The following is a 20,819-nucleotide window of genomic DNA, read 5'->3' on the forward strand; positions in this document are numbered from 1 at the left end:
ACAGGAGAAGTCCCATCTGATTTTCGGCAGAATGTTGTTATACCTATTCCCAAGAAAGCCGGTGCTGACATGTGTGAAAACTACCACACCATTAGTTTAGTATCTCATGCCTGCAAAATTTTAACGCGTATTATTTACAGAAGAATGGAAAAACAAGTTGAAGCTGAGTTGGGAGAAGATCAATTTGGCTTCAGAAGAAATGTAGGAACACGTGAAGCAATCCTGACTTTACGCCTGATGTTAGAGGATCGAATCAAGAAGGACAAGCCCACTTACATGGCATTCATAGATCTAGAAAAGGCATTCGATAATGTTGATTGGACCAAGCTATTTATGATTCTGAATATGATAGGGATCAGATACCGAGAATGACGAATTATCTACAATCTGTATAAAAATCAGTCTGCAGTGATAAGAATCGAGGGCTTTGAAAAAGAAGCAGCAATCAAGAAAGGAGTGAGGCAAGGCTGCAGTTTGTCCCCTCTCCTTTTCAGTGTTTACATAGAACAGGCAGTAAAGGAAATCAAAGAGAAATTTGGAAAGGGAATCACAGTCCAAGGAGAGGAAATTAAAACCTTGAGATTTGCCGATGATATTGTTATTTTATCTGAGACTGCAGAAGATCTCCAGAAGTTGCTGAATGGTATGGATGAAGTCTTGGGTAAGGAGTACAAGATGAAAATAAATAAGTCCAAAACAAAAGTAATGGAGTGCAGTCGAACGAAGGCAGGTGATGTAGGAAATATTAGATTAGGAAAGGAAGTCTTAAGAAGTAGATGAATATTGTTACTTGGGTAGTAAAATAACTAATGATGGCAGAAGTAAGGAGGACATAAAATGCAGACTAGCACAAGCAAGGAAGAGCTTTCTTAAGAAAAGGAATTTGCTCACTTCAGACATTGATATCGGAATTAGAAAGATGTTTTTGAAGACTTTCGTGTGGAGCGTGGCATTGTATGGAAGTGAAACATGGACGATAACTAGCTCAGAAAGAAAGAGAATAGAAGCTTTTGAAATGTGGTGTTACAGAAGAATGCTGAAGGTGAGATGGATAGATCGAATCACGAATGAAGAGATACTGAATCGAATTGGTGAGAGGAGATTGATTTGGCTAAATTTGACAAGAAGAAGAGATAGAATGATGGGACACATCTTAAGACACCCAGGACTTGTTCAGTTGGTTTTTGAAGGAAGTGTAGGTGGTAAGAACGGTAGGGGTAGACCAAGGTATGAATATGACAAGCAGATTAGATCAGATGTAGGATGCAATAGTTACGTAGAAATGAAAAGGTTAGCACAGGTTAGGGTGGTATGGAGAGCTGCATCAAACCAGTCGATGGACTGATGACTCAAAAAACATGCATGTACTGTATTTCTAATTTCTTTGTCCTGGAGATTTTCTACCCTTATTCACCTGCAGACAGATTTCACTATCTCCATCCTTATTTCTTTATGCTTGAAGAATGTATTTGTAACTGCAAATCTCTCACTAGCACAGAAGTTCAGCAAACTCTTCCCATTCATTCATTCATTCATTCATTCATTCATTCATTCCTATTAGCTCCCATATCTTTCCCTTATTTACCACTCACCCTTTTGTATCCTTCAGTTCAATTTTCAACTCTCGCATCAAAATTGCTCATTAGCACTATCCTATTCTTGCTGTTTACCGTGACTACGATGTCACTCACTGCTTCATAAAACTTGTCAACTTCATCCTCATATGCATCCTCACGTGGAGAGTACAATGAGACAATTCTTGTCCTTATTCCTCCAATTGCCAAATCTTCCCACATCATTCACTTATTAACGTTCCTAACGGAAAGTATGTTGCGTGCAGTAGTATTCCTGATGAATAGTCGGAACCTGCACTCTGCCCTTACCTTCTTAACACCCGTTAAGTACACTTTGTTATCCTGCCTCTTCCTCTTTATCTCCCCTTATCTGAATATCATCTACTCCTAATCCATCCAGACGCATCCTCTTTGCTGACTCAGCCGATCCTACTTTCTTTTGTCAATAAGCCCCATTAATATTGAAAACTCCTCATTGAATTCCATTTCATTCATCCAAGTTGTTTCCAAGGAGTCCCTCACCTGTCAAATAGGAATGGGACTCAGTTTCTCCTACAGGTCCAAGGCTTGCTTAAAAATGTTCTCAGCATGCTCTATGAAAATTATGTGAAGCAGGCTGCTACCCCTAGTTACATATAGTCCAAGTTAGGATCTCTCTTCTGATGAGTTAGAAGTGTTAGTGTTACATTTTATATTGAACTTGTGTGTTCGACAGATTGATAAGCTTTTACATTACAGATCCACTAGTACTCGGTTGTTTTTAGATTTTGATGACTGAACAAGGCAATTCTAGCATGATACATCCTCACAATTGCACTTGATGGGTGGGGTTGGGGGAGGCTTCATCTGGGAGAGAGTGTGTAACTGCCATTTAACCTCTTTATGCCTACAATGCTTTTGCTCAAACAGTTTAATAGTAGAGTTAGTTCGGCACCAATGGGTTTGAGGCAGGGAGTAAAGAATACAGGGAGATGCCTTGGAGCTCTGAGAGTGAAGCCCAATGACGGTGGTCTACATAGGGGACGTGGTCGTAACAGGCGCGAGAACGCATGCTGTTTTTTCTTAGAGTCAAATCTATCACAGGTCATTGAAATGAATACGGTGAACGCAAATTGTAATTACGGGAATTTTCAGATGCAAACACCGTACAACACGCGAAAACGTAAAAGAGATACTAATATTTAGTTGATGTTGTAGTTCTTAGAATGTAGTGTTGTGCATACAGTTGCACGAATCAGAAATCTAAAAATATTCCTAGAATAACATTTCACATTTACGAGATTCTAAGTATGGCTTGTAATATGTAGTACAGTATATTACACTGACTGACAGAGCAAATGCAACATCAAGAAGGAGTGGTTCGAAAGGGATGAAAGTTGGGGAAAAAACAGAGACAGCACGGACGAATAATTGATGTTTATTTCAAACCGATATGCAGGTTACACAATGCGCACGGCATCGACTCAGTAGGATGTAGGACCACCGCGAGCGGCGATGCACGCAGAAACACGTCGAGGTACAGAGTCAATAAGAGTGCGGATGGTGTCGTGAGGGATGGTTCTCCATTCTCTGTCAACCATTTGCCACAGTTGGTCGTCCGTACGAGGCTGGGGCAGAGTTTGCAAACGGCGTCCAATGAGATCCCACACGTGTTAGATTGGTGAGAGATCCGGAGAGTACGCTGGCCACGGAAGCATCTGTACACCTCGTAGAGCCTGTTGGGAGATGCGAGCAGTGTGTGGGCGGGCATTATCCTGCTGAAACAGAGCATTGGGCAGCCTCTGAAGGTACGGGAGTGCCACCGGCCGCAGCACATGCTGCACGTAGCGGTGGGCATTTAACGTGCCTTGAATACGCACTAGAGGTGACGTGGAATCATACGCAATAGCGCCCCAAACCATGATGCCGCGTTGTCTAGCGGTAGGGCGCTCCACATTTACTGCCGGATTTGACCTTTCTCTACGCCGACGCCACACTCGTCTGCGGTGACTATCACTGAGAGAACAGAAGCGTGACTCATCGGAGAACACGACGTTCCGCCATTCCCTCATCCAAGTCGCTCTAGCCCGGCACCATGCCAGGCGTGCACGTCTATGCTGTGGAGTCAATGGTAGTCTTCTGAGCGGACGCCGGGAGTGCAGGCCCCCTTCAACCAATGGACGGGAAATTGTTCTGGTCGATATTGGAACAGCCAGGGTGTCTTGCACATGCTGAAGAATGGCGGTTGACGTGGCGTGCGGGGCTGCCACCGCTTGGCGGCGGATGCGCCGATCCTCGCGTGCTGACTTCACTCGGGCTGCGCCTGGACCCCTCGCACGTGCCACATGTCCCTGCGCCAACCATCTTCGCCACAGGCGCTGCACCATGGACACATCCCTATGGGTATCGGCTGCGATTTGACGAAGCGACCAACCTGCCCTTCTAAGCCCGATCACCATACCCCTCGTAAAGTCGTCTGTCTGCTAGAAATGCCTCCGTTGACGGCGGCCTGGCATTCTTAGCTATACACGTGTCCTGTGGCACACGACAACACGTTCTACAATGACTGTCGGCTGAGAAATCACGGTACGAAGTGGGCCATTCGCCAACGCCGTGTCCCATTTATCGTTCGCTACGTGCGCAGCACAGCGGCGCATTTCACATCATGAGCATACCTCAGTGACGTCAGTCTGCCCTGCAATTGGCATAAAGTTCTGACCACTCCTTCTTGGTGTTGCATTTGCTCTGTCAGTCAGTGTATATTACCTCCGTTGTTATTGTAATAGTATTTCGGAGTCTTAGAAGCACCGTTCACTTTTTGTAATTATTTTTAGGTTAGACTTGTTGTTTATCGTCAATTTTTCCTGAGGTTTCCTGTTTATGAAGAAAGGAGAACAGAGTGGATTAAGCCATTAGGAGGGAAAATTCTCCTTACACCAGAATATATTCAGCACATTTCAAACTGGAATTATTATTATTATTATTGCTAGTAGCTTTATGTCGCACCGACACAGATAGGTTTTATGGCGATGATGGGATAGGAAAACCATCTTCAGGGATGCCAACAGTGAAATTCAAACCCACTATCTCCCGGATGCAAGTTCACAGCTGCGCGCCCCTAACCGCAGGGCCAATCCGGAATTGTTTGACCGCTCCATGAAGAATGCAGTACCTACTATTTTTTAAGAATTCCCTTCTTACCTACAGAATTAGAGCACTCGAGGCCTAGGGAGTTTTTCATCTTCACGCCTTCTGTGGCCCTTGTCTTCCTTTGGCCGATACCTTCAGTTTTTGAAATGTCGGATCCCTTCCATTTTTCCTCCTAATTAATGTTAATAGAGGATGGTTGCCCAGTTGTACTTCCTCTTAGAACAATATTCACTACCACCACCTCTATGGGTGAGGACAGTAGAATAAGGCCCACGGTATCCTCTGCCTGTCTTAAAAGTCCCTGTGGAGGTGGGGGTAGTAGAACAACATGCCTTGGCATAAGAGGCAAATGAAAGGGAGGGTCCCCAGGAGCTCTCAATTTTTTCTGAGCATTGGTTGGCAACCACGGGGCCCTTAGCTGAGTCCTGGCATTGCTTCCATTTACTTGTGCCAGGCTAATTTTTATCTATCATGTTCGACCTCTGACGGTCAACTCTTGTTCTTTTCCGACCCCAAGGCTATAAGAGGATTCGAGGGCTGGGGAGTTCATTTTCTCGTGCTTCATGTCCCTTGTTGTTTGGCCAATAACTTTATTTCTCTCTGATTATTAATAGAGGATGGTTGCCTAGTAGTAGTCCCTCTTAAAACTACAATCACCACCACGTCGTACAAGGCGATTAAGGGCCTAAGGAACTATTAACTTCAGAGTGTGAGTTGGCGTCCAAGGGGCCCTTAGCTGAGTCCTGCATTGTTTCCAACTGAGGAAGTGGCCACGCGGTTAGGGTTGCGCAGCTGTAAGCTTGCATTCAGGAGATAGTGTGTTTGAACCCCACTGTCGATAGCCCTGAAGATGGTTTTGCCGCTACCTTCCCTATCTCCCACCCTTCCGTCGCCGAAAACCTTCGATGTGTTAGTGCGACGTTAAACAAATAGCAAAAAGAACAAAAAAGACAAAAATATTACCCATTGTTTCCACTTGTGTTAGAAGAGGGTTTACTTGATGGTTTTACTTCCTATCACCACCACCACCACCACCACCACCACCACCACCACCACCACCACTCCAAAATATGTAGTAAGCAATGTTGCTAAGCCCAGTTTGGTGATTTATTGCACATTCCGTTAAAGCATTCAAATTGCGGTATGCCGTTATTAATAGCCTACTCCTTATATTTACTGATATCTGGTGAAGATTTGCATCTTCTGTTGGTATTATACTCGGTTTATAGTACCAATAGTCAACTAGCAAGAGAGTAGATTTAAGGCTGCTTCCTTAGAGCTTAGTAAAAAAGCATTAATAGGTCTGTTTGGCAGAAAATTTTATGTACAGTTAATCGCCGTGTTATTTTGAAAACGGTTGTACATAATTGAGCAATTCGAAGTTTCCCTACTCTCGAGAAAACATCTTAATTTGTATATATCCACAACGTAAGAATTGCCATGTTTTGCTAACCATGCGGGGTGTGGCAGGTGGCTTCAAGCGATAGCCACAGAGAGGAGTGTAGCGGGCAGCTCCCTGTATTCTTTACTCCCTGATTTGAGGGTTGATGTTCATGAACTTCATGGTTTGTTTAAGCCAGTCTATAATGCTTCAAAGAAGCAACATATGAGCAAATTTCACTGTAAGGGATTTGGTGAGGAAGCCTGATGTCGCTCATACGACACACATGTCCAGTCTATCAAAGCTGATGGCCAATGATAGTCTTCTACACTGTTCGTGCACACTTCCTCAAGAACTGCAAGACTAGAGACATGGTCCTCCCATTTGATGTTTAAAATTGTGTAATGTTTCTGCTAATGAAGCTGTTTAAGTTTCTTGATGTCACAGTGGTACAGGGTCTAGGTTTCACATCCATGGAGTAACGAAGTGATGATGACTGCTTTATACAGAACGAGTTTCATATGAACTGTTAGGTCTTTGTTCTTAAAAAACCACTTGAATCGCCTACCAAATTCCAAATGAACAGCACAGTCTGTTTTCTATATCCTTTTCTGAGGTTTATCGTCTAAATAAGATGATCCAAAGGTATGAAATTGATCTTCCTGTTCCAGAATGACATCTGAGACAGACGCATTGAATTCTGCAAGGTTAGTTCCTGGGACAGGTTGGACAAGGATCTTGGGTTTTGTGTGCATTGATGGTATGCTCTCTTGAATTTATTGACTGTTGCAGGTCCTCAGGGGTAAGAGCAGGTGATGCAATATCATCAGCATACTGTAGTTCAGTTAGTTTGGTCACATGATTTAAGCGATGTTAACAAAGTCTCGTCAAGTTGAAGAGACTTCCATCAAGACGATACCTTAAATCCATGCCAGGGGTATTGGTACATGAATGATCTGGAAGCATAGCATCCACATACAGAGCATTGTGTTTTGGTGCAAGCACACACCCTGGCTTCAGTCCAAGTGTGATAGGAAAATGCATCAGAAATGATCTGATGGTAAACATGACCAGACACACCATCAAACCTGCTGTACTTAACTGGCAAACTTCTTGCAAGGATTCTACTTAGCCATCTCGAGGTTGTCTCCGAGAAGTTTCTCCTTGAGTCTCAGTGGTGCATTTTTCATGTCATCAGGTATTTTCTGCTTAAAAGGATTAGTGCAAGGCCTCTTGTCTTTAAAGATGAGCCTTCCCCTTGAATCAGCTCCAATGGAATATTGTCAGGTCCAGGTGCCTTTCTGGGTTTCAGTTTATTAAGAGCCTCAAGAATTCCTGGTATGACTGTGCATTGCCATCCATGGTTATGGGGGCTGTTGTGGCACATCTTGGAGGAAGTCCTCGCCTGTAGTAGAGTTACAGTTTGAAAGAGTGAAGAAATAGTTTTTCCGGTGCTCCTAGATTTCCTTGCTATCAGAAATGGTACTAGTAACTTCAGCTAATTTCAGACTTCCTCTTGAAGAATGAATTGGTCCATATAGTTTTTTAATCCATGCATAGAGGTTTCACAGGTCTCTGGCATCTGATAACCTTTGAAGTTTTTGAGCCTTCTGTTGCCACCTGTTCTTCATTTCCCTGATTCGAGTCTGGCATTTCCATGTAAGTTCTTGAAAATGGGCTTTCTTCAAGTTGGGGATTGTTCTTGCTGCAGAGATAAGTGCTTGCGATTTGCCATCAATGGGGCTCATAATTTCTGCAGTGTTGTCCTCAAACCAGTCTTGACTCTTCTTTGCTTCAAAACCAATATATTCCTTAGCTGACTCAAGGAAAACAGTTTGAATTGTTGACCATTCTTGTTCCACATCTTGTGTGATAGTTGGGTTGGGTGCCAGCTGCTCGGAGGTCGCATTCTCAATCTCTGCAGCGATGGATCAGTCTGAAAGTTTATGGATGTGAAATTTCATTCTGGACAGACTTAAACAATGCAGACACAATTTATGGTGGAAGATTCTGAGCCAGCAGATCAGAAGTTAGTGATCTGTACACCAGTCATCAATATTTCTTGCAATCTTGATCAGAACATCTTTTTTTTTTATTGCATTGCCAGGTGATGACATAGTAAAGAATATGCTAGTGCTTGGAGAGTGGCCGTATCCACATGGTCTTAAAAACCGTTAGATAGCTGAGCCTGAGTATTGGTGACAGTTTATATGCAGCAGATAGGTCGAGAAGCAATTACCTATTGGTGTTGCATTTTGCAATTCCATTTTTACCCATCATATTTTCACTTCCATTTCTGGCATTCAGATCACCAAGTAATAATTTCTCGTTAGCGGGTACTTTGCCGATGTGTGCTCTCAGCTGGTGATGAAACCTGTTCTTAACGTCTTCATCAGCATGTAGAATGGGAGCATATTAGGAGATGAGAGATGAAAGTACCCCATGTGAGTGGTATACGGTGAGTCATAACTAGACCTCAGATTTTTAAATACTACAATTTTTATTTTAGTTGCCTAAAATAGACTTCCAAATATAAAAAAATGTTCTAAAATGTATTTTAGGCAGCTTCAATTTTATGTATTTTAGTTGACATTATAATAACATTTTTATTTTGCTAAATTTGTAATAATTCTTTAGTGGGAAATATAATACATAAATCACTTACCTCTTTGGTATAATATAATTTTACCATACAATGTGAAGTGAAGAAACTCCTGTAATAACCTTTTAATTAAAGACGACTTTGAAACTGATACTTTGTTTTCACTTATGACGCAGGCTACGGGCATGTACTATGGGAGGTTCTTAAGGAAAGGTCTTTCAGGGAGTATGGTTTACAGATTTTCGATTTTAGGATTTTGTTTGAAAAATAGTTTCTAGATACTAAAATCTAGTTGGTAAATAATTTAGTTTCTCAGAATAATTTAAAAGCCTTTTTTAATCGATTTAGGGATAAAAATAGGAATTTTGCGAACATAATAAATATAGGTTCTAATGTCAATTTAGGCATGTTTAGGCACTATAGAGCCACTGTTCCTAACCTTATAAATACATGAAACATTTAAATATAACTCACTTTATGTTATCTCTTCAGGAACAATATAGGCTTTTGCCTAAAATCCGAGGTCTAACCATAATCTGTGGGGTGAGCTGGAGGGCATGTAGTTTGGTCACATGATTTAAGCGATGTTAACAAACACCCTGCATACAAGTCTCACCTTCGTCCCTTCCCTTCCAGGAGAAAGTACCTGATGCAAAATCTATGACTTTTCCATCACCAGACAAAGTGCTTTTCACTCAAGGAGGTAACATCAGTATCCAATCATGCGAGCTTGTGAGTGACAAGTGCTGTTCATCTTTCAGGTCTGATATTCCACATTCCGGTTGTAATTGATAGATTAATTTTTTGACCGTGAGTGGGTGATCTGTTGGGAGCGGCCACCTAGTGAGTCAGAGAGGTGTGAATACCAATGTTTAGCCCGTATTTTAGGGCCTTCCTGCTGAGAGGTGGGTGGCAGTACTCCTAAAAATGCCAACACAGATGCAGGACTGAATTCCTGATTAGGTCACAGGTCTCAGAAAGACACCCATCACACATCTGCTGCCAACATGCAGGTCCAGATTAGAAGCTCCCAGTTTTACCTGAAACCTGATCCTAGCATCCTGGTGCCATCACCATTGTACTTCAAAGAGTGGGATAAGATAGCAGAAGAAAGTACCACTGGCGTAAATTTGTCTAACCCTCTCTCGCACATAGCGAGGTAATGTGTACCATAGAAGCTGAGCACCTCCCGTCCATAGCATAGTAAAGCGTTCTTGTACTTCCGGTCACATTCATGAGCCACCTATCGGCGGGTATAGCTGGCTGTTACTAGCATGTGTACTATCTGAACACTTTAGATGTTGTTTCTTTTTAAAATAATAGTACAAAATACAGAAGAAAGTGATAGATGCAAACGAACATGTCTGCGGTTAATTTGTGTGGAAATATTTTATGATAATGAGATCGATTGTTTGGTGAACGATAATTCTGACTGAGAAAGTGTTGGTGGTGGCTTAAGTGCAATTAGTGAAGTGGAGAGTGAAAATGAAATTGATAACATTAGGGGAATGACGTGTACATGCATGATGACATAGGTTTTAGGCCTAAATTTCAGTGGGTAGATGAACTGTCTTGCATCAAACCTGAGGACTGTTGACTGTCCTTAGGCGAAAGAATTATATTTCTAGCTTCATTAGTTTTTGTACAACATAATTTATCTATTTTTTAATTGTATTTTATAAATGTCTGCATCTTCACGATGGGGGCCAAAAAAAATTCATTTCATTCTTGGGATAACATGCATTTAAATATGGATGTCAGAGGGTTAAAGTGAATCCCAATTTGCTAGGGAGAGGCTCACATACTGTGACCCCAGAGCTAAATCCTGCAGCACACATGAAATGAGGCATGCAGGGTTAAACATTGGGACTGCAACAGGCTGCTGGAGACTCAAAATATAGTTGAGATGCGCCTTCATCACAGCCATTTCATCTGGCATGATCTTATCCGCCTCCATGACCTCTGGGAACTGAATAGTGAAGAACATTCTTCCTCTGTCCATTTTACCGTTATGCTAAAAAAAATGTGCTGATGGATTCTAGTGTTATCCTCCATTGAGAGGTCCATCACTCCACCTAAAGGGGCTCATCTGCCTGAAGCCGTTGGCTCCTTAAGGAAATCTGGTTATTTAGTGGTGCCCAGCACAAAGTGTTGAGTCACTGGCAATATGGTCTACTCCATTACCATAGCAGGGAAAAATTCAGCCAGAAAGCGGATGATCTCCCTCTATATAGCCCATATATAAAATGGTCCTTGTGAATTTTTTATTTCCAGCTAAAGTATTGTTATACCGATATCAAATATTTAATTTATAGTATGACTATGCATGTACATTAATATGTATGATATATCTGTGCATTTACATTAATTATTTTTGGAAAGAACTATTATTTTTACTTCATGTTTGATTCCAGACTAAACGTGCTCCACGACCACGAAAGAAGAAAGTGCAGGATGAGAATGATCCTACACAGAATAATCAATCGTAAGTTCTAGAACTCTTATTATTGACAATTACTCTATGAAATTGTACCTTACTTCTAAAATAACTAAAGAAGAAGAAATGGACAGAAGCACAGCTCAATAATATAGGAACACAATATATTAGGAAATTAGGACTTGCTACAGAGACAAGATTTATTTGCTAAACACATTCTTCTTTTCCTGGCCATATGTATGCCCACAGTTTAGACACTTCAAATCACTTGAAGTTGACTTTTCTGATGTAAAGAGAGTATTCCCTCCGCTTTTTTTATTTGGGTCACTAGGAGGTCACCCTCCTTCAAGGTAGTTTTGGCCTTCAAATTGTTCTAGGGCATCATTGGCCTTTCCTTGTCTCTGTAATGGTAAGAGTTTTTTTGTACAGGATTCCGTCCCTCCATTTAATGTGCCTGTTCCAGAGGAATTGTCCTTCCTCCAGTTTCTCACAAATAGAAGTGATACTGAAGGATCTTTGCACGTGCTTGCTCAGTCAAAGTACTGCCCACAGACCACCACAGCTTCCGCATCTCTTTGGTGTGCATTTCCAATCATGCTGCTTCTGCTTTGCCAAGTATTCGGAGCAAGACTCGTGACCATCTTGCAAGCTTTCCACTTAAGCTTAATGGGCATCTGTCTGTTATACACAATACTCAACAGCAGTGGTTTGCTGGATAGGAGGACAGTGTTGTGCGGTGCAAACAGCCCTTGCTCTGCAAAGTTGCAGAATATACTGTATATTCTGTTGTCTTACAGCAAGTCCTGAGTCTGTTTCTCTCCAGTGATGCTTTCCGTTATTCTCAGTCCACGTTGACTTCTTCACTCATTACAGTAAAATGAAAATGTTAAAGGTCCACTTTTCAATACAATGAACGTTTATTGATGTGAGTATTACATAACGTTTAAAGATTGGTACTAGTTTCCACGCTCATTGCACGTCATCATCAGCCAACGAATCAATTGAGCAAAATTCAACTTATCAAATAGCAATATATAACACATGATAGCACCTACAAGACAAATGTTAAACTATGAATAGTTAAAATATAAAACACATGACAGCAAGTACAACGACTAATGTTGGAAGTTAAATTGTAACAAGTTAAAACAATGAAAGCAAATCAGTGAAGGTAACACAATTGTTAAGGTATGTTACACGAGAAAATAGTCCAGCTTGAGGTTTGTAGAACATAAGGTGTATTATATACAATACTTGAATGCACCTACTAAGGTAAATTTTAAATGTAACGTTAAATGATGAGGGTGTGGTGCGTATGACCATCTAAAACACATGACAGCACCTGTAAAGTCACTGGTAGGTTATAACCTGTTGAAATATAAAATTTTTGAGGAGGTATCCCAGTTGTTGAGTCTTGATAAACAAGAGAATAGTCCAGCTTGAGGTGCATAGATCATAAGGTAACATATATTATCAGTGGGAAGAATAAACCTTGTTCTCTTAAGTTGTGGTAATTAACAGGCTTTATTCAGGTGGTTTCGAAGCCAACATCATAATTTGAATCAACGTCACGATTCCCAGTTCAATATGGAAACATGGAGACCTGACGAAAAGTTTGAAAGCCAAATTAGACGTGATATAAATGTACATAGCCAAAAGAAAGATAAGGGAAAAGAGACTAACTCACCTTGAGCAGCGTGATGGCACAGTTGTTGAAAGGAGAGGAGCTGGGCTAATGAAGAGAGCAATAATGGTGGCCGAGTAGCGGAGGGGAAGGGGAAAGAGGAGGAGCTAAAGCTGGGGAGTAGGGCTATGGTGGGGCAGAGGGATGAGGTGGTGGGGGTAAGTGACGGGGATGCATATTGCACATGGCTTGAAAGATAGGGCTAGAATTTGGAAATCTGATATTTTTAAACAAGTTAATTAAGAAATCAAAAAGGATATTAGGCTTCTCAGAAATTTCATTTAAGTTGAAGTTAGGATTAAAGTATTGATCGGAATGGATAAAACAATTTGCAATTATATTCATGAAAGGCCCTTTACTGGCCATTTGAAGGATCTCTAAATCATGTTCAATGTCGGTAAACTTGTGGTTGGAGTCAGAGATGTGTTGACCTATTGCTGAAAACCTATTATATCTTATAACATTGACGTGCTCTGAATATCTAGTCGTGAAACTGTGTCCTGTTTGTCCAACGTATGGGGAATTGCAGTCATTGCATTTGAATCTGTAGATTGCGGACTTTAGGAAAGTGTTGGATATGTTAACTGAAGGGGAATTGTGCAGAATTTCAGAATTCCTGTTATATGTTCTGAAGGAAATTTTTATGTTATGTTTTCTGAAGCGATTGGTGATTTTGTAGACATTTTTGTTGAAAGTAACGGTGGAAGAAGTGGTGTCTTTAGATTTTTCTTTAGTAAGAGTGGTCCAAGGTTGGTGTCTGAACTTGTTGATAATCTGTTCTATAAAGGGCTTATTGTAACCATTAAATTTGACGATTGCACAAATAGTCTTAAGTTCGTTGTTCAAGTCTATCTTTGACATGGACTATTGTGAAGGCACGGTGGACTAAACTATTATAGGTAGCACATTTGTGTGCTTGGGGATGTGTGGAGTCTTGATGAATGGTAGTTGCAGTTTGTGTGGGTTTCCTGAAGATTTTGCAAGATAAAGAGGAAGGGTGTCTATGAATGGTCAAAGCTAAAAAATTCATTAACCTATTTGTTTCAGACTCAAGTGTAAATTTAACGTGAGGATCGATTCTGTTAAGATCATGAAGGCTAGAGGCAGCGTTCTTAATTTCTTCGTTCATAGTTACAAATGTGGCATCCACGTATCTGGCCCATAGAAGCATGTTAGGAAAGCTGTTGTTGATTTTAGTGTTCTAGATAATTTAAATAAATCTCCGCTAAGATACTAGAGGCGGGTGATTCCATTGCTAATCCGTCTGGTTGATAAATAGTTTTGTCAAAAGTGAAAAAGTTATTATTGACGACTAATTTCAGAATGGAGATGAAGTCATGTATTTCAAGTTTGCTAAGAGGACTGTATTTCTTTAAGTTTTTTTCAGTAATGGGGAAAGCTTTGATGTTTGTATGCTTGGATGCATGTTGGCTATGTCAAAAGAATGAAGGGAGTGGTTAGGTTGCAAGTCAAAGGTCTTTAGTTTGTCAATTAGTTAAATGGTGTTTTTAATAGACTTATTGGTGATAAAATGGTAGTTTTTAGCCAAGAAACTTTGGACAAAGTGAGAGGCTTTATACAGAGGACTGGGCCTATAGTTAATAATAGGGCGGATAGAGATGTTGGCCTTAAGTTTGGCAATTTGTTTGTGGTCGGAAATATACTTATTTTCAGCGGGATTAATGGAGTAGAATCTTTTGTTTACCTTGTGAGAGGTAAACATTTGTGTAATTTCCTTTTTACTTCGAATCTAAGTTCGTCGTGTTGTTCTAGGGGCATTTTGTTGATGGTGGCTTCAGGCTCAATAACTAAAGTAGTGGCGATGTTCATTTTGTTCAGGTTAGGCCAGTTGTGCTTCGGGCCTTTCGGTAGAATAACGTTTTTTCTTCATTTAAAGTTACTTTAGACAGGTTAACTACAGGGGGGTGGAATTTCTCAATTACATTTTTAGACAAACTAGTCTCTTTAAACTGATTTTTCGGTGGAGTTGTGTTCATTATTAAAGTGTTTAATTTTTTCTCTAAGGTAATTTGTTTCTGCAAAAGTAGGTAAAAAGGTCTATTATCAATTTGATCTTCGAAAGGATTCCGCTGGGCACTAGGGAGCAAATTGGCTGCTTCAAGGAGAATCTCGTAAAGTCTATTATTCAAGTAAGATTTTTCTTAGGTAAAAACCGGATTTCATTTCTTAGCCAAATTTTGTTGGTTTTTTGGAGAGTTTCGATATAATGTGGTACAGAACAGTGTTTTTTAATGGTGCCTTTTAAAAAAAATTTGAAGTTAAATCATGCGTAATACACTGCTTCAAGAAGCTGATATCTTTGCCCAATTTGGCGGTTTTAATTTTCAGGGTCGTGTAGTGGTATGCCTTTCGCTTTGCCTGGTAGGCTATCTCATTGAAAGTTCACTCATCTTGTCAACCGAAACAATATTGTCCACTGATAACAGAGTCAGTGGTAGTTCTGACATCAGCTGCTCCATCAATTAATTTAATGACAGTGTTAAATTAACGTATAACAACAGTAATAACAATAATCTATGGCTTTGGCTACAGTGTGCAAAGTTTTTGATTTGGTTCCAACTAGGCTGTGCCTACATTTTAATTTCCATGTTACATTTTACTCTACCAAATGGCAGAGAAACTGGCATGAGAGACTTCCATGGACATTGCTGTATGTTAGTGACATCCTATTCGCATCCACCTCCAAAGAGGTGGTGTTGAAAGATGGAATGACTTCCTAAGCCCATTCAGCCAGCACCTAAAAGTCAAGAAAAGAAACTTACAAGCTTTTCAGTCTGTCAAACATGAAAGAACTCTATATAATTCCTGTAAAAGAATGTCAATTATTAGTGCAATGACATGCTTCATTCTACAAGGACATCTTCGCATTCTAACAAATCTGTTTAAACCGTGCATATATATAATTTTCAACAGTTTACATTGTGTAAATCTGTTAATGATTGTGAATTGCTTATATCAAACATTAATCCATGAAAGAATTTGTATTTACTGGTCCAACTTTTCAATGCAACTTAGTCTAAACATTAAAAATGAGTGTTGAATTTAGTCACATAAAAAAGTTTCAGAACATATTTCAACCCTTATTGGACAACCTTCACATTTTTGATTATTATTATTATTATTATTATTATTATTATTATTATTATTATTATTATTATTATTATTAATACTGTGGGGCTACTCATGGTAAGAGATGGAAAGAAACGGCAGGGCCAGGACACTGGACAAAGCGTACGCAAAACCTTGTATGTAGCGTATTCAGCCCGAAGGCTTGTTTGGTTCTCCACAGCTCCACCAAGAGCTGTCATAGATAGCCTAGGTGTCACTGAAGAGGCATGCTAGGGAAGTGAGGAGTGATGTAGTTTCCCTTTGCTTTCCTCACCGAGCCAGAAGTTTCAATTACATATCAGTCTGCTAAGCCTGTGAGACTATGACAGGTCATTGAAAGTAACAAATTTATTCTAGCCCATACCAGAAGACATAGTACACTGTAAACACTACATCTCACCAGCAAAGGCAGCACAAAACATTAAATTTTTTGAAAAATATATTTTTTTGGAAATCTTTTCTTTTCTTTTCCTTACTGAATGAAAATCTTTTCATCTGATAACAACAATAATAAATTTAACAACGTCTTAACAAGATGTAAACTTTAGGAACAATGAAAGACGAGCTCTGGAGCGTAAGTTTTTTGCCGGAGGTGAGAAACTGCCATTTATCTAAGATAGGGTTTAAAGACTTCATCAGACCAATAGGTCAACTTACACATAATTTTTTTTAGTGTGAAATTATAATTTTGAAAGATAATTGATCCATGGACCAAATTAACATGAAGCTACAACTTCCCAAATTAATTTTAGGAGAGGAGAATTAACCCCTCAGGTTTAAGTTCAAATAATATGGAAAGGTATCAAACCCTGGACTACAATTTCTCACTTCAGGTACCTTACTTGAGAGTTCATTAGAACCACCATACTTAAAAACTTGCTCGCCTTATTCAAATAGGAAAGCCACACACAAAAGCAGATCGAAAAGATCTAGAAAATTTAAGGAGCCTAAGCTCATATTACATGGCCCAGAAAAGAAACAATAAACAATTAATAGAAAGGCCAAGAACAAAATGGAAAGGAGGCTGAACCCACCCAAGGACTCCTAAGACATGACTTATTATAAAACCTAATAGGGCATAAGGCCCGGTGACACTGAGGATAAGCCATCCTATTTGGTGACTAAGATAGGAATAAGTTAGTCTAAAACGCAAGATATGGAAAAATTGAGTTAAAGAAAAACTTATTCATCAGAAAAGAAAGTGAATAAGGGAAACGAGGGTACACACTCGTGCATCCTTAAATTACGTAGACCCCACATTGGTTTTACATGTGTCTGTAGACTGCGTAGAAAATCTATATTCTAAGTCCTAACAGAAATTTGAGGAAAATGCAGCACAACCCAACAATTACGTGCTAAGGGGAATGCTGGAATCTTCCCTTTGCCACACATAGATAAGGTTTACATTGTTAAGTGATAGTTCTGCCTTGCCTTACACTGCCACTACTACACCGTTGCTAGCCCCAGCCTCGTCCAGCGACCCCAAGGAAGAGACTTCATTTAGTGTTGCACTCTCTAAGTCCCAATCGGAATTGACACTTAAGGTCCAAACTCTCAACTATATATAAGGACGGGCTGGATGTCAGATTTAGAAAATGATATAATTAAGCAGTCTGATTGGTTGATAATGACATAAGGCAGTGATCTGATTGGTTGATCATTACATTAGTGGCAACTCAAAAACAAAACTCCATCGCCCAGGCTGGGCCACCTAATATAGTTGGGAGCTCAAGAGATGAGTTTTGCTAGGATTGTGGCCGGGAATACATTAGCCCTTACTTCTCCCCTTGTCCCTGGCTTTTCGTCACCATGCATGTATATATACTTGCGTTTCTGAAAACGTCGGCCCTCACAGTCTGTGTCCTCAGGTGGTCTCTACCTGCAAGGTACTTGATGTATTTTTGTATTTCACAGGTGAGTAGCCTTTATTTATCTATTAATAGACTACATCTGACCAGCAAAATATCAAGATAAGGCAGTTTCCAACTAATAGTAATCTACGTTATTTGCACTAACACTGGAAATTTATGCCACCTTCAACATTAGATTTTATCACAGGCAGAGACCATCCTCAAGAAGCAAATCAAAAAGCTTCTGTTACTTTTTTTAAAATTTTAACATATATGCTGTATGTATTTATTTACATATTTTACGCCCACATTGGAGCACTGAAATCAATACATTTGAGTTAATTTCTTCTTTTTCTTCTCCCAGAACTTTCTCATCCTCTCCGACCTGGAAGCCCTTTGTGTGTCCGATATAGTATATTGTTTCCGTTCAACTGTTTTTAGTTTGAGACTTATGCTTTTGTTCTTCAAAATCCTCTTCTCTTTTCTGTCTTTGATTTGTTGCCGAGTTATACCCAATTCTTCCAAATCATCCTGAACTTCTTTGAACCAATTATTATTGATTTTATTCTTCAAAAAGTAATCAAATAGTTGTTTCAGTATCCTGGTGTCTGGTAATCTTGATATGTGACAGAAAAAGGAAATTCTTTTTTTTTTTACGCATTGTAGATATTATTGATTCACATTCACGATAGACAATGTTGTTAGGCAACAATCTCCACTGTCCATCAACTTGGTGTTTTTTATTAATAATTGTTCTAAGAATTCTTCTCTCAGTTTTCTGTAATTTGTCCATTGTAGATTTTACATTTAATTTGAATAAAGTTTCACTAGCATACGTTGCCTCTGGTTTAACTATGGAATTATAGTGTTTCAGCTTAGCGTTTATCGAAAGAGATTTTTTTTGTAATAGGTTGGCCAGGTAAGCCTTTGTGCTTGTTTAAATTTAGTTGTTCTGTGTTTTATTGCTTCTTTTTCATTTGTGTTCCATGTTATTATTTCCCCAAGATATTTGAATTTCTGAACAATTTTAATCTCTTTATTACTGTTCAGTTGAATAACTGGTAAATCAACTTTAAAAGTTGGCATCATTTCTGTTTTTTCAAATGAAATTTGTAATCCCATTTTTTTAGCTATAATTTCTAGTTGTTCAATTTTAAATTTAGCCTCTTCTATTGTATTTGCAAGTAATGCTAAATTGTCCGCAAAAGCAAGGCAGTCGAGTTTAATATTTCTACCGATCTTGATAATTGGTTGGCATTTCTTGTTCTATTCACGCATAACCTTCTCCAATGCACAATTAAGTAACAATGGTGAAAGTCCGTCTCCTTGTCGAAGTCCAGTTCTTATAATGAATGATTCTGATAATTCACCTCTAAATTTAACTTTTGCCTTGGTATTCTTAAAAGTCATACTAATGAGGTTAACAAGTTTTTGGTGTAAGCCAAATTCTTTAAGGCTTTTTAATAATGATTCACGATGTATACTGTCGCATGCTTTTTTAAAATCTACAAACGTGATGACTAGACCCTTACTTCGAACTCGTTGGTGCTTCATTATCCATTTTAAACTAATGATTTTATCTGGACAGCTTCTACCTGGTCGAAATGCTCCCTGATATTCTCCAAGTTCTTTGTTGAGTTGTTCTTGGATTCTTGTGTATATAATCTTGGATAAAATCTTGTATGTAATATCAAGCAAGGATATCCCCCTATAATTATTTGGATTGGAGCGATCACCTTTCTTATGCAGCAGGTGAATTATCACTGTATTCCATTCCTCGGGAAGCTTCTCCATGTTCCAAATATCAATGATGTATTTATGTAGGTTTTGAATAGTCTGATCATTAGCATTCTTCCATATTTCTGCTACTATTTGATTCTCTCCTGCTGCTTTGTATGTTTTAAGTGCATTAATTGCTGTTTTCACTTCATTGTAAACTGGTGGTATAATCTTTTGTAATGGAGTTTTATTTTATTTTTTATTTTTTTTAATTTTTTGCTAGGGGCTTTACGTCGCGCAGACACAAATAGGTCGTATGGCGACGATGGGATAGGAAAGGCCTAGGAGTTGGAAGGAAGCGGCCGTGGCCTTAATTAAGGTACAGCCCCAGCATTTGCCTGGTGTGAAAATGGGAAACCACGGAAAACCATTTTCAGGGCTGCTGATAGTGGGATTCGAACCTACTATCTCCCGGATGCAAGCTCATAGCCGCGCACCTCTACGCGCTTGGCCAACTCGCCCGGTGTTTTTTTGGGGGGGGGGGGGTTAGGGTCAAATTCTAAATGTTCCACAGGATCCTCACGATTAAGTAACTCTTTAAAGTGTTCTGCAAGAATGTTAGCATTATCCTGATTATTGTGTGCCATTTTTCCATTTTTATTTCTTAACATAAGTGTGGGAGGGGTAAATTTACTGTAGATTGATATTGCTTGAATGTTTTGTAATAGTCTCTTGTTTTATGCTGATTGAATGTTTCCTCTATAGTGTTAAGCATTTCCTTTTGATAATTTCTTTTAATTGTCCTAATTTCTTTAGTTGTTTGTCTTCTGGCATTAATTAGTTCTTCTCAAGATTTTTCTGTTTTCCTCTGTTGATCATTTAACCTTGCCTTGTGCCTTGCTTGAATTGCTTTGTCTCATTCCCCGTTCCACCACGCATGTTTCTTTCTCCTTTTAATTGGAGCGATTTCTTCAGCTATGGTTTTAAGTTTGTTGATCATTGTCTCTAATTTGTCATTTAAAGGTGTTTTGGATCTCTCTAAATAAGTAACTGGGATCATAATTTCTCTTTGCTTTGAGATGATTACGTTTGTGTTTCCTTTTTGGTGTTAACTTGATTTTTATTTTTGAGATATAATGATCCGAGTCAATGTCTACCCCACGGAGGACTCTGACATTATAAATTTCTTTATGATAATCTTTATCCATAGCAACATGATCAATCTGAAACTCTCCCAATTTTACGTTAGGGCATTTCCTTGTCATAATTTTATGTGGTCGCCTCATGAATCTGGTGGTTTCCAAAACGAGTCCA

General features: G+C 39.5%; 1 protein-coding gene across 4 annotated transcripts in view; it reads left to right on the forward strand.

The window, feature by feature from the left end:
* Positions 1–20,819, forward strand: part of LOC136867343 (myosin heavy chain, embryonic smooth muscle isoform) — a 543,017-nt gene that overhangs the window by 387,346 nt on the left and 134,852 nt on the right. For all 4 annotated transcript variants that reach the window (XM_067144510.2, XM_067144513.2, XM_067144511.2 and 1 more), the window contains exon 16: positions 11,101–11,171. In XM_067144510.2, the coding sequence (XP_067000611.2) occupies positions 11,101–11,171 (71 nt within the window). The remainder of the gene's footprint in view (positions 1–11,100; positions 11,172–20,819) is intronic.

The sequence above is a fragment of the Anabrus simplex genome, chromosome 3 (genome assembly GCF_040414725.1).
Source record: "Anabrus simplex isolate iqAnaSimp1 chromosome 3, ASM4041472v1, whole genome shotgun sequence".
NCBI lineage: Eukaryota > Metazoa > Arthropoda > Insecta > Orthoptera > Tettigoniidae > Anabrus > Anabrus simplex.